The sequence below is a fragment of the Biomphalaria glabrata genome, chromosome 5 (genome assembly GCF_947242115.1).
Source record: "Biomphalaria glabrata chromosome 5, xgBioGlab47.1, whole genome shotgun sequence".
NCBI classification, from domain to species: Eukaryota; Metazoa; Mollusca; class Gastropoda; family Planorbidae; genus Biomphalaria; species Biomphalaria glabrata.
In genome coordinates, this window is record NC_074715.1 from 11,883,923 (window position 1) to 11,898,783 (window position 14,861).

General features: G+C 37.6%; 1 protein-coding gene across 7 annotated transcripts in view; it reads left to right on the forward strand.

Moving 5' to 3' along the window:
• Positions 1-14,861, forward strand: part of LOC106074152 (otoferlin-like) — a 181,065-nt gene that overhangs the window by 143,645 nt on the left and 22,559 nt on the right. For all 7 annotated transcript variants that reach the window (XM_056030249.1, XM_056030247.1, XM_056030253.1 and 4 more), the window contains 6 exons: positions 138-295; positions 775-917; positions 1,956-2,044; positions 3,175-3,321; positions 9,814-10,004; positions 11,105-11,286. In XM_056030249.1, coding sequence (XP_055886224.1) covers positions 138-295; positions 775-917; positions 1,956-2,044; positions 3,175-3,321; positions 9,814-10,004; positions 11,105-11,286 — 910 coding nt within the window. The remainder of the gene's footprint in view (positions 1-137; positions 296-774; positions 918-1,955; positions 2,045-3,174; positions 3,322-9,813; positions 10,005-11,104; positions 11,287-14,861) is intronic.

The window sequence follows — 14,861 nt, forward strand, 5'->3', positions numbered from 1 at the left end:
TATAAACTTTAACTCTTTCTCTCCGTAATTGTTTACCAGATTCTGGTGAAATCAACGTTGGTATCCTCAGTTAGGAGAGAAATAGTTAAATGACTTTTTTTTTTTAGTGTATTATAGCTGATATTCTATGTTTTCAGTCACGGCTACAATGCTTGGAGAGATCCACAAAAACCGACCCAAATATTGGCCAGGCTGTGTAAAGACAGTAAAGTGGACGGACCCTATTACCAGCCAGGCAAGGTCCGAGTGTCCAACAGAATTTTTACCGCCCCGATGGAACTAGAAGACGAAAATGGTAAAAACAAAACCGTTAAAGATTTATCCAGCACTATGTTTTGTTTAGTAGACATACCAATATATTTCTAGGATAATCGTTAGAGCCGTTTTCGAGACCCTTGTCCACCGATGTTATTGTTTTTTTTACCACATGAACAGTTTGCAAGCTGATAAGAGGAATTTTAATAAGCAAAATATTCCAAAATTTTTGTTGAATGTTAATTAAAAAAAAAATGGGAAACACTGGTTAGACAAATGAAAAAAGGTAAATAATTAGTAAAATAAATAATATGCATAATTTTGAAAGTTTGTTTTTGTTTGTTGTGATTTACTTTCATAAAAATAACACGTGTATTAGACAACATCAAAATGTAGCTCCAATAGACAAAAAATAAAAGTACAAATTGTAATGTCACAAACGTTACAAATATTAACGTTCATAATGATTTCCACATCTTTAATATTACATCCCCCCCCCCCCCACTCCGTCTGTTCCAGGGATGAAGAAGGCCACAGACGAACACTTGGCCCTGGCTGCACTGAATAACTGGCATGAAATTCCGAAAGTGGGCTGCCATTTGGTTCCAGAACACGTCGAGACCAGGCCACTGTTCCATCCAGAAAAGCCTGGAATAGAACAGGTCAGTGCGCGTAGATGGGCAACGGTCAAAATGTATTGGCACGAGTACTCAAACATACTAAATAATATTAGCACTGGCTGGTAGCCCTTAGGTTTAATTCCACTGGCGAGGGTATTGGCCTTTCTATGTATTTTTTATTAGGAATGTTATGTTTCTCTGTAGACGATGTTTTTAAAAAATCCCAGAGTGTCTCTGATCACATAATTATGATTTCCAAGGCCTATGACTTAATACCTACATCCTATACAATAATTATAACAATATGCAAATTAAAAGAACCGAAAAAATGTATAATTACTTTTAAATATATAAAAAAAAAAAAAAATATTTTCAAATTTGCATATTTAATTTCGTTCATGAGGTTTGAAAAAATTGAGTTTTTGACAATGTAAAAAAAAATATTTGTTTTCTGTGTTTATGGCAATGTAATCTAAAAACAAATATAATAAGATAACTGAATAAGGTAACTAAAGAAGATAGTGAACTTAAAAAAATCTCAAGCTTGAGCATTTCATTTGATGTGGGATGTCTAAGGATCTTCACCGTGTCCACAGCAGGAAAATAGGACAACCAATTGAACGCATGAACTCTGAACAATTTCTGGGATAGTACGATATTACTTGTCGTGGGAGAGAGCATGAAATTTGTTTTCTTTGTTTTAGACAATGTAAGACTTTTTGAACTTCTGAAAAAAAAAGTGTTTGCGTCGAAGTACAATTTTACCCTCGTTATCAAAACCCATTGCTAGCTTACACATTCCTTATAGTGGGAAGGCAACCAAAAGATATGTCTCTCTCTTTCTCACTCTCTCTCTCTCTCTCTCTCATAGAATTGTTCTTCATTAGAAATGAGTTCGAGACTCAGCGTTCTAAACACCTTTTTACGGTTAGAATGGAGCGGGTGCGAGGGCGTTCGTGTCCCTCGGGTTAAAAAAAACTGATCTCAGCTCTAGGCTCTAAGATTATACCGATTGTATCCCTTGTGTGTTATCTATCCATGTGATCAAACCTAATGATTTCATGCCTCATTTGTGTTCAGGGTAAACTGGAGATGTTTGTAGACATGTTTCCAATGGACATGCCAGCCCCTGGACCTCCTGTTGACATTTCACCAAGGAAACCCAAGAGGTACTTTTTCCATTTCTACTTTGAGAATACCATGTTGTTTTATTTATTTTGTTCCCACGCCACTAAGAGGCGTCACTAGGGGGGGGGGGAGTGCGGGGGTGCGGTCCGCACCGGGTGACACCCACTCTAGTGACGCCACTGGTTACACTATACATATACTGCTGTCAACTGTAACCACGATACTTCTCCATTGCTAAAGGCCTACCTGCTCCAACGGCGATAAAAATAAAAGGCTCAGATGTAAAGTAACATGCCCTCTACCACTTCAGGGAATGTGGGGGCGGGTCGATACAATTAATCAAATTAATCATTCTAATAAACCAATCCCATTGTATCATCACTCAGTGGAAGTTATCGCTAACGTACTATTAACACAATATGTGTGTATCTGGCTTTGCACCTGTTATGGTGTGTGTGTGTGTGTCTGTTTCTATGGTGATTGGTTACGAATGATGCAAGATATGTGGCTTTGTCGTCATTGGTCTTAGGACAGACGACTCCAGAGGGTGAGACTGGTGAGAGTTAGATTTGTTAAAAAATATTAATTACTCAAGTCTATACATTTATTTTATCTCATACCAACTGGATTTTGTCTATACTATAATAAAAGTTCTATTCAGTTTTGTTGACAAACGAAGTTATTTAAGTTCTTTCAAGTTTTACAAGTTGAACTATAATACGCTTACAGCGGTTTAGTTGTCAACTAGCAGTTTGGTGCTACAGGCCTATAACAGATTGATAGTGGTATAACAATCCAAGTCTCTGCTTAATCACATTATTTCTGTAACTATATTCTTCTTCCTATTGTTTAAAATGACTTCATTAATTAGTGCTCCACTGTTAGTCCACGTCGAAAGCCTGGTTCGCATTATATTGAGATATCATAAGAAGTAGTCGTCTTGTGATTTATAAATAAGTATCCCCCTTTCAGACCTTGAGATGTACAGCACTGATGACGTAAAGGCTTGAGCCCTCAGGTTCGAATTCAAGTTGTACACATTTCAATTTGTTGTTATATAATGCAATTAAAAAGCGATCACGGCAACATTCACAAGGGATACCCTCTTTATCCCCCACCTCTTCACTTTCCCACTTTTCTTGTTCACTGACCCATGTTGTTACATCCACAGCTATGAGCTCAGGTGTATCATCTGGAACACGGATGACGTGGTGCTCGAGGACGATGCTTTCTTTACAGGGGAGAAGATGTCAGACATATATGTCAAGGGTTGGATCAAAGGGTCCGAGGACATGCAGTCCACTGATATACACTACAGGTCAGTTGACGCTGTTGATTTACAGGTTCCCGAGACTTAAATTCAACATACATGAGTTAAATAAATGTTCGAATCCCTTAGTTATTAAGTATTAAAGAGCTTATATCGTGTCGTTCTGTCTGTCTGTCTGTCTCGTAAAAATGTTCAACAAGCTATGTCTCCCACACCCATTCTCGGATCAAGTTGAAACTTTGCACAATTATTCATTGGTAAAAACAATGCACGAATCAATAAAAAAAAGTAAACAATTAGTCAATTTATTACTGATAATTAATTACTTTGTTTGATACCAACAAGAGAAATTAATCCTTCAATATTTAGAGATATGGCAAAATATGTCTCCTTAAATAACTCTACATGTTTTTTCTCCCACACTATTTCTTGTAAACACTTATTCATTGTACCGAACTAAATACGAATAAATTTTTAAAAAGTAATTAATTATTTTATTTTGTTTTGATATAGAACAAGTAAAATAATTTCGACATTATTGAGAGTTATTGTTGTAAATGTGTAGTTCTTTCCCTTAGATACATTTTTTTTTTTTTTGGAAACAGTTTTCATATTTTGCTTGTTGATTATTTTGGAGTTTCCTAGGGTCTAGACTTGAATTCTGTTCTTTTGTTGTTATTGTTACTCCTCACAGTGCACACACATGTGCACACCTTGCCCTACTTTATAGTGCACACACCTGTGCACACCTTGCCCTACTGCCTAGAGTCTGTACAAAGACCATTTCTTGAAATGCAATACGTTTAGGCCAGTGTATTTTATTAACTTGAAGCTTTGCTGGACATCTTGGATAAAATGTTTCTCTCTTCTGGCCTACTCTATTAGTCTACTTGAATGAGTGTGCAATCAAGCGTGTAACATTGTAAAAGCCTAACTTTAAATACACATTATAATACCTTTACTTTTAGAACCACATTGTAATACCCATACTTTTAGATATAGATAGTAATACCCTTACTTTTAGATACACATTGTAATACCCTTACTTTTAGAACCTTATTGTTATACCCTGACTTTTAGATTCATATTGTAATGCCCTTACTTTTAAATACACATTGTAATACCTTTACTTTTAGATACACATTGTAATACCCTTACTTTTAGATACACATTGTAATACCCATACTTTTAGATACACATTGTAATACCCATACTTTTAGATACACATTGTAATACCCATACTTTCAAATACACATTGTAATACCCATACTTTTAGATACACATTGTAATACCCATACTTTTAGATACACATTGTAATACCCATACTTTTAGATACACATTGTAATACCCATACTTTTAGATACACATTGTAATACCCATACTTTTAGATACACATTGTAATACCCATACTTTTAGATACACATTGTAATACCCATACTTTTAGATACACATTGTAATACCCATACTTTTAGATACACATTGTAATACCCATACTTTTAGATACACATTGTAATACCCATACTTTTAGATACACAGTGTAATACCTTTACTTTTAGAACCACAGTGTGATATATATTTATCTAACGGTCTAATCTATCTAGAATGTAAAATAAACTAAATTAATTTAATTCAACATCTGGCCACTAACTTATATAAACCATTTGTTAATCGTGTAAAATTTCAGTATTGAATCCGCAGTACATCCTCATGACGACGCCTTGCTTACCATTTGACTAGAGAACCAAAACGAAAATCATTTAACAAGATGGAATTGCACCAAAATTATATTGTAATTGGGGCATCATAAGGTTTTAATCCGGCCCTGTATAAGGAATCACTTCAGTACATAGAAACATGCCGGAATGTTGGAAATGAACAAAAAAAAAAGGTCTTACTTTGTTAAGTTTAGACAAGAGAGAAAGATAAGTCCCAAGACTAATAAATCCAAGCTGGGTGAGGCGGCTAATTGTCCAGTATTTGTTGATCTGGCTGCCGCAGTGGCGGGGAACAGGGGGGCGCTGAGCAGGGCGTGCAGGGATCCAGCTGCCCGGAATCTGTCACGGGATGTTTTCTTAAGAGGAGCTACTTTTTGACCTGCTACGTGGGGGCGCCACGACTGGAAGGGAGAAGATGCGGGCCGGGGGTGAATTTTGTTTTCTCCGATGCATGGTTGACTTGAGCTTTCCTGGCTCCTTGGCTCACCGCCCCAGCACCCCATCTTTCAACGCTGTTTATCAGTCATGCATGAGTAGGCCTCATCGTGTCAACATAAGACCTTTTACTAAATGCCATGGGGATGTGTTGCTATACACAAACAGACAATCCATCGACGCCTGGGTTTTTTACTTCATTCTGTTTCAGAAAATTGCTTTTTAAAACAGCATCTCTCATTCTCTCTCTCTCTCTCTCTCTCTCTCTCTTTTACTCCTTCTTTCTCTGGTTTTCTCTCTTTTATCACAGTTATAACTCACTCCAAATATTTCTCACCTACTATGTTATTAATTTGAGATTTAATACTTGAGTATTATTTTCTTAGTGCCTAACGGCACGGACGCTGTCCTGATATCAAATCCAGGGGCGAAGCTAGAAATTTTCTATCGTTTGAGGGCACGGGAGGCTTGACCTCTTTGGGGACCCCTGCATTTTGCGTAATATTTAATTTTTAATGTAAAAAAACCCACTCATTTTTAAATTCTCCCCCCCCCACCTTAGCTACGCCACTGATCAAATCCCACCCACGTCCACAAACAAAATTGGAACAGAGCTCAATGGACATACTAATCGAATGTGTGTGTATGTGTGTATACATATATACGCAAAATGTTGACCTCCTCTAGTCGTAGAACGACTATGGTTCATCTCGTATAGAGCCGTAGTTGTTCTCAAAATGTGGGGTTTCAGAGAAAGATGAAAATTGTATACAATTGAAATAACTTCTTAGCTAATGGCCAGTTTATCTTATCGGATAATTTTAAAACTAATCTATTCGCCACGCACTACTGTTTTGTATGTTTATTACGTAGTATTCTAAGGCGACCTAAACCAAATATTTGAAGACATTCTTCAATTGGATATTCCCGACTAGGTATTGAGCCCTGTTGTGCACATTCAGATCCCAATGACCGATCCCTACTACTACAGGAGCACCTTACTGAAATATCCAGAAACAAGGAACTTCAACCAAGGTTTGAACAAGGGGACCACAAAACAAAAACAGAGTCCAATTTTAGATCCTGTGTTTTACGAGTCATTGAACAAAAGTTGACTGCTTTCCCGTCTTGATATTTGGTACATCGTGGCTTCTTTGTCTATACGAATCCCGTTACAAATCAAAGAAACCGATTCGAAATGTGTTCTCGTGAAGATTTGCGGTTACTACTTTAAGCCGGATAAAAAATACACTCATAAGATATCATCAACATCATCCGAGCCATGATTTTTTTTACATTAAAAAAAAAATGTAATCTCAATAAAGACTCCTTCAACAAATCATTGTTTCTTTTGTTGTTGTTGTTTTACATTTCTAACATATTTACTGTACATTTAAGTAGCTTTTCACTCAGGGGTCATGGGAAAGTTTTGACTGTATAAAGCGGTTCAATGGTCAAAAAAAAAGTCTTAGAACCGCCGTCGTAGAGGAACTTTTTTATGTGATAGGAGCCATTTGCTAAGGTGGTGCACCGGATAGTCGCTCCGGCTCCGGTCGAATATAAAATTTTACTATCCTGTCATATCCGGCTCCGGCCCAATATCAAAAAGTAGTAGAGCCACCAGCCATTTTTTGTTATTAGTTTGGTTCACTACGCGCTAAACACAGTATAGGGATAAATACTATTGTACAAGAACGTAAAACTGTAGGGGGAAACTTACTAAAGAAAAAACAAAAGTAAAGTTCTATGTTAGACCATGTGGGCTATAGGGCAGATGATGTAAAGGTCATGTTTCTGTGGCCAACAGTTAACTAGGATGTCATGTGGGCAGCATAACGACCAACTGCCTTTACTGTTCCCCAACTAGAATAGAAGTAAAGTAGCAATTATACACAAAGCCCTGAACCATTACCTTCAAATATAAAATCAAAACCTCAGAAAATACTTAGAAAGACAAAAGATAAAGGTACATTCTTTGTACCATATACTAGGACAAATGTGAACAAACGCTCCTTCTTCCTTAGTGCTATTGGAGCATGGAATGGGTTGCCTGAGTCAGCCAGGAAAATCAATGATTTGGCAGAATTTAAATCATTAGTTAACATGCATGACTAGATTGACCTAGGAACACGCGTTGGACGTAATCATCTTCTCATTGTAGTAACGTCTTTATCTTATAAGATAAGATAATATCAGGTACTCATTACAGCTGGATGGGCTCAGAAGCGTCCTAATGATTCCAATATTAAAAATCCCAGTCTTCAACAGATTCGAACCCCTCCGGTTCGAAAGGCAAGCGCTTTACCCCACAGCCACCGCGCCTTTACTATAGAGAAACATAAAGGGAAATTCTCTAAAGGTAAAAACTTACTTGTGGTAAAACTTCAATTTACTGTCTCTTAAGGTTAGCAGTAAGAAGCTTTTACTTCTGACACCCATCTTGATCTGTCGATATTAAAATTCAACAAAAGTCATCAAAACCACTTCAGTCCCAACAAATGCCAAAAATTCGTGACCGATCTAAATCCTACAATGACTACTCCCCCTAGGGAACACACTTTTCCAAGATCTCCTCCAGCGCTTTCTGGAGATTTTCTCACTTGGTAGACACTCAAAGTTGAAACTGGCTATTCTGATAATGACGCGTACTTGGCAAAGCCTATTCTGATAACGACTCGAAGTTGTCAAGTCCTTATCCCAAATTTTATGGTTGGCAAAATGTAAGTTTTTTGTTTTCTGACTTATCTTTTTAGAAGCGTTAAGGTCTCTCTCTCTTTCTCTCTTTCTCTCTCTCTCTCTCTCTCTCTCTCTCTCTCTCTCTCTTTAAAAGAAAAATAAAAAGTATCAAGAGAGAGCTCATGAGATAACCGAAACAATATAAGTCGAGATTACCTCGCTAGTATCTCAACACTTGAGGGTCTAACCTCACTGTCTGCTACCAGATCTACAAGCTCTGGAACTTTTCTTTGATATCTGGGTTCGCAAGTTTGACTAAATAGTTCACGCGTAGCAAGAAATTATTGCACCTGTTACCAAAACCTTTCTCATCTTTCAAACCTGTTCATAAAAATAAAATAAAAAAATACAAAAGTCGTTAGTGCTCATGCGCGTGTGAGCGTAAAAGTCTCGAGTGCGCAGGCGCGAAAGTTTGCGTCATTTACGTCTGCTATTATTCCAGCAGACGTTTGTATGTTTCTGGAGAGTTAATAGTCCAAACATCAGATTGGCTGAATGTCTGTAGATCTAGTGTGACCTGGCAGTGCCCTTGCCTTGTTGCGGGCAGAGAGATGTTATGACAGATCACGCGAAGTCAGGTCTCAGCGTGTCTTCAGTTTGATTGACAGAGCAGAAGTCGATAAATTCAAACTATCTTAAGAAAACAAAAAGTCCTGGAAGACGAAGATGGCTAGATAATCTGTAGCAAAAATACATATTTAAAATAACATAACCATATGGATACGATCACACCAGCAATCACAATGACATTATTATGTAAATATTATTGCTGCTTTTACAGAGTGCGTCTTCCATGCCCCTATATCAGTGTTTCCCAAACCTTTTCCTTAAAGCAGTGTTTCCCAAAGTGGGGTACGCGTGCCCCTAGGGGTACGAGATGAGTTTGAAGTGGGTACGCATTAACTATGCTTCTCCTTCTCATTGCTGCAAATTTGTGTTAGTTATAATATAACTTTAATATCTATTTGTTATGAAGAATTTTATTTTTCATTTATTATTTTCGATAATTATCTTTTTTTTTTGGGGGGGGGGGAGGGGGCGAGGGGTACTCAGAGTTACGAAAATTATTGAGGGGTTACGCATATGTTGAAAGTTTGGGAAATACTGCCTTTAAGGAACACTTCGCGCATTCGATGTATTTAGCGGAAACTTTTGTTCAAGTGGTTCGTGGAATACCTATTTAGGATTCGCAAGGGGTTCCGCGGAACACAGTTTGGGAAGCACTGCCTTGGATCACTGCTCAGTTCTCTCTGGGCTTATTCTCTTTTGTGAAACGTGTGTCCCGCGACCGTTTTGAGAGCCCTCCAACTGTCTCTTTCAGAGGCCATCTGCTGCCAGCTACTTTCATCTATGCCACGGAAGGCAAAATGGCGCCTGAGTTGATCTTTATCATGCTTATAGATGGCACCTCTGTAACGCCGTATTTCTACGCTCGCCTAAAAAAAAAGATCGCCTACGACATTAACAGATATAGTAATAATAATCCATTGAAAGAGGTTCTAAGACAAAGACAGAGAGGAATGGGAGAGGGACGGTCGACGAATTTTGCATGGTGCCCCAACGGTCCAACAGACTAAGGGATAGGTAGATATATGTGTTTAGATGACGTACGTCTGTCCATTAATGACTCCAAAGATATACTCTTTGATTTCAGATCTTTAACAGGTGAAGGAAACTTTAACTGGAGATTCGTCTTCCCTTTCGACTATTTGGTGGCCGAGGAGAAAATAGTCATCTCTCGGAAGGAGACCTTGTTCTCTTGGGACGAGACCGAGTCCAAGATTCCAGCCAGGCTCAACATGCAGGTCTGGGATGCTGACCATTTCTCTGCTGACGATTTCTTAGGTTAGTTTCAGTCCTAGCCCATAGTTTAAAATGGGATGTGAGGCTCTTGGCTATGTACTTCATTCTTTGTTGCTTGATTCTTTAAATTCATTTATCTCTGACCTATTTACATTGCTCATCATAATTCTGTAATCTTGATTACATAAACATGTTATATCAGAAGAAAACATTACACTTTCGAGGTTGGGGTAGTCATGTTTTGTTTTTTTCAATGGTTTATTCAGATTATACTTTCATTTACACTAACTGGTCTAACACACAAGACAAGCATGTTAACGCATCCACGTCCAGACCATATAATACTGTTGAGCAGTCAAGGTTTTTGAGAAGTTGTATATAGTTGAAGATCAAAAACAATGTTCATTGTAATATACCCGCTGGAGTTCCTCAATTATAAAGTCATAGTCGCAGATATAGGAGCATTATCGAGTGGTCAAAAGATCGGTTTTTAATGATCATTATAAAGATCGAAGATCCAAAATTAATGATAGTTAATGATTTTGTTGTCGTCATGATTGCACTCTTTTTTGCTACCTCTAGATCTACCAATAAAGTAGCATAAAACTCTGACTTAAAAGAAGTATTGGAATTTCACTTAGGATTGGTATAGAAGTAAACGCATATGTCCTTAATTTACTGTATTGATATCTATATATTGTAATTATGAATCAGGCGTTGTGTTATAGATAGTAGGCTACCTAATGGAGATTTTCATACATGGCGGAAAATTAGTAATCTAGATTCTAGAAGTATCTAGAATAGATCTAGAAGTATATAGAAGTATCTAGAATAGATCTAGAAGTATATAGAAGTATCTAGAATAGATCTAGAAGTATATAGAAGTATCTAGAATAGATCTAGAAGTATATAGAAGTATCTAGAATAGATCTAGAAGTATATAGAAGTATCTAGAATAGATTTAGAAGTATATAGAAGTATCTAGAATAGATCTAGAACTATATAGAAGTATCTAGAATAGATCTAGAACTATATAGAAGTATCTAGAATAGATCTTTGGGCTTTTTCTTGGCTATTTTTAGCTCTATGCTTATATTATATTTAGTTCGTGAAAAAATAGTAGTCTATTTGTTTAATTGTAGGTGCTTTAACTTTGGATTTGAACCGCTTCCCCCGTGGCGCCAAGTCGAGCAAGCTGTGCACCTTGGACATGCTGAAGACGGATGGCTCTGTGCCCCAGATGTCCCTGTTCAAGCACAAAAGAGTTAAAGGCTGGTGGCCCTTCCACGTGAAGAATGAAGGCAGTGAAGAGCTAGAGTTAACGGTAAGAATGAATGCAATGAAGGGATAGAGTTAACGGTAAGAATGAAGGCAGTGAAGGGATAGAGTTAACAGTAAGAATGAAGGCAGTGAAGAGATAGAGTTAACAGTAAGAATGAAGGCAGTGAAGAGCTAGAGTTAACGGTAAAAATGATGGCAGTGAAGGGATAGAGTTAACAGTAAGAATAAAGGCAGTGAAGAGATAGAGTTAACAGTAAGAATAAAGGCAGTGAAGAGATAGAGTTAACAGTAAGAATAAAGGCAGTGAAGAGATAGAGTTAACAGTACGAATGAAGGCAGTGAAGGGATAGAGTTAACAGTAAGAATAAAGGCAGTGAAGAGATAGAGTTAACTGTAAGAATAAAGGCAGTGATGAGAGGTTAACTGTAAGAATAAAGGCAGTGAAGAGATAGAGTTAACTGTAAGAATAAAGGCAGTGAAGAGAGGTTAACTGTAAGAATAAAGGCAGTGAAGAGATAGAGTTAACAGTAAGAATAAAGGCAGTGAAGAGATAGAGTTAACAGTAAGAATAAAGGCAGTGAAGAGAGGGTTAACTGTAAGAATGAAGGCAGTGAAGAGATAGAGTTAACTGTAAGAATAAAGGCAGTGAAGAGATAGAGTTAACTGTAAGAATAAAGGCAGTGAAGAGAGGGTTAACTGTAAGAATGAAGGCAGTGAAGAGATAGAGTTAATGGTAAGAATGAAGGCAGTGAAGAGAGGGTTAACTGTAAGAAGGAAGGCAGTGAAGAGCTAGAGTTAACAGTAAGAATGAAGGCAGTGAAGAGATAGAGTTAACGATAAGAATGAAGGCAGTGAAGAGAGGGTTAACTGTAAGAAGGAAGGCAGTGAAGAGCTAGAGTTAACAGTAAGAATGAAGGCAGTGAAGAGATAGAGTTAATGGTAAGAATGAAGGCAGTGAAGAGATAGAGTTAACGGTAAGAATGAAGGCAGTGAAGAGATAGAGTTAACGGTAAGAATGAAGGCAGTGAAGAGAGGTTAACTCTAAGAATGAAGGCAGTGAAGAGATAGAGTTAATGGTAAGAATGAAGGCAGTGAAGAGAGGGTTAACTGTAAGAATGAAGGCAGTGAAGAGATAGAGTTAATGGTAAGAATGAAGGCAGTGAAGAGAGGTTAACTGTAAGAATGAAGGCAGTGAAGAGATAGAGTTAATGGTAAGAATGAAGGCAGTGAAGAGAGGTTAACTGTAAGAATGAAGGCAGTGAAGAGATAGAGTTAACGGTAAGAATGAAGGCAGTGAAGAGAGAGTTAACTGTAAGAATGAAGGCAGTGAAGAGAGGGTTAACTGTAAGAATGAAGGCAGTGAAGAGATAGAGTTAATGGTAAGAATGAAGGCAGTGAAGAGAGGGTTAACTGTAAGAAGGAAGGCAGTGAAGAGCTAGAGTTAACAGTAAGAATGAAGGCAGTGAAGAGATAGAGTTAACGATAAGAATGAAGGCAGTGAAGAGAGGGTTAACTGTAAGAAGGAAGGCAGTGAAGAGCTAGAGTTAACAGTAAGAATGAAGGCAGTGAAGAGATAGAGTTAATGGTAAGAATGAAGGCAGTGAAGAGATAGAGTTAACGGTAAGAATGAAGGCAGTGAAGAGATAGAGTTAACAGTAAGAATGAAGGCAGTGAAGAGAGGTTAACTCTAAGAATGAAGGCAGTGAAGAGATAGAGTTAATGGTAAGAATGAAGGCAGTGAAGAGAGGGTTAACTGTAAGAATGAAGGCAGTGAAGAGATAGAGTTAATGGTAAGAATGAAGGCAGTGAAGAGAGGTTAACTGTAAGAATGAAGGCAGTGAAGAGATAGAGTTAATGGTAAGAATGAAGGCAGTGAAGAGAGGTTAACTGTAAGAATGAAGGCAGTGAAGAGATAGAGTTAACGGTAAGAATGAAGGCAGTGAAGAGAGAGTTAACTGTAAGAATGAAGGCAGTGAAGAGATAGAGTTAACGGTAAATACCTAGTTGACAACTCAATCAGTCGCCTACCTATGACTTTAAACTGATCATTTGGAACACACATCTGGCCAGTGTTACAGAACAGTTATGATTCATTTCTTGACCAATGTTTAGATTATAATTAAAGATTTGATTCAGTCATCCGAATCACGTCCCCATAATTGATGTTATTTTTAAAACACTTCCATTTTGCGTGGGACAACAGCTTTATCTGTATTAGGTATGGAAAGAATATACAGGTTGCAACTGGTTTTGGCGGGTCATGTGAACAACTATACTCAACCTTAATCTTCGGAACTTAATCCAATGTCTTTGTTTTTTTAGTGGCACTATTGAAAAGAGCTAGACAAGGAAAAAGTGCAGAGGTTTTTACATTTTTGTGAAGATTTTTGGCAGAGTTCTACTATATAAATATATATAGATATTGATATAGACATAATTAGATAGATAGATAGATAGATAGATAGATAGATAGATAGATAGATATAGATAGATAGATAGATAGATAGATAGATAGATAGATAGATAGATAGATAGATAGATAGATAGATAGATAGATAGATAGATAGATAGATAGATTGATAGATAGATAGATAGATAGATAGATAGATAGATAGATAGATAGATAGATAGATAGATAGATAGATAGATAGATAGATAGATAGATAGATAGATAGATGAATGGATAGAGAGAGAGAGAGAGAGAAAGAAAGAGAGAGAGAGAGAGTATGTGTGTGATTGCATTATTTTAATAAGATAAAATGGTGAATTAAATAAAACTAAGTAATGTACAGTCCCAACTAGGACACGAATCCTCTGACTCAACAATTTCCCGTAGCTGCAATGCTGGAATTGAAGAGAGCATAAAGTTTCAAGTGGGCTTTGCTTCTTGTAGAAGTTACGGACGGTCGTTCAAAAGTGAATATATTAATGCCCGATTCTCTGCATGAAGGCAGTGGGGTGCCAGCAAGCAGTGTCGAACCATAATGAAAGCAATACGAAGCGCATACCACGCGACCAGGCATTTCTGCAAGTTTAGCCAAATAGAATATCCCAAGAGAGACATTGTGCATATTAAAATATTGAACCAGTATAGTAGTGACACGATAGATGATTTACCCCCCAAAAAATGAACTAAAAGTCTTTTCTCGTGGATTGAGTGTAACAAGCTACAACACTCTATATGTCCCTGGAGCCGCGGTGGCTGAGTGGTAAAGCGCTTGACTTCCGAAACGAGGTATCTCGTGTTCGAATCCTGGTGAAGACTGGGATTTTCAATTTCAAGATCCTTATGACGCCTCTGAGTTTACCTAGTTCTAAATGGGCACCTGATGAAAAGTAGAGTCGGTTGGTCGTTTGGCTGGACACACCCTCTTTAACCGTGGGCCACAGAAACAGATGACCTATACATGATCTGCCTTATAGACCACAAGGGGAACTTTTTTTCCTTTTACTCTATATGTCTCGGGTTCAAATCCCTTCACCAGTCAGTGTTTCTCTTGATGTGTTATGAACCGATCCCTGACAATACATCCACGCTTTCTGCACATGCGCCTGTCATTGAGGCGTACAAACTTACACACATACACGATACCTCACACACACACACACACGCACACA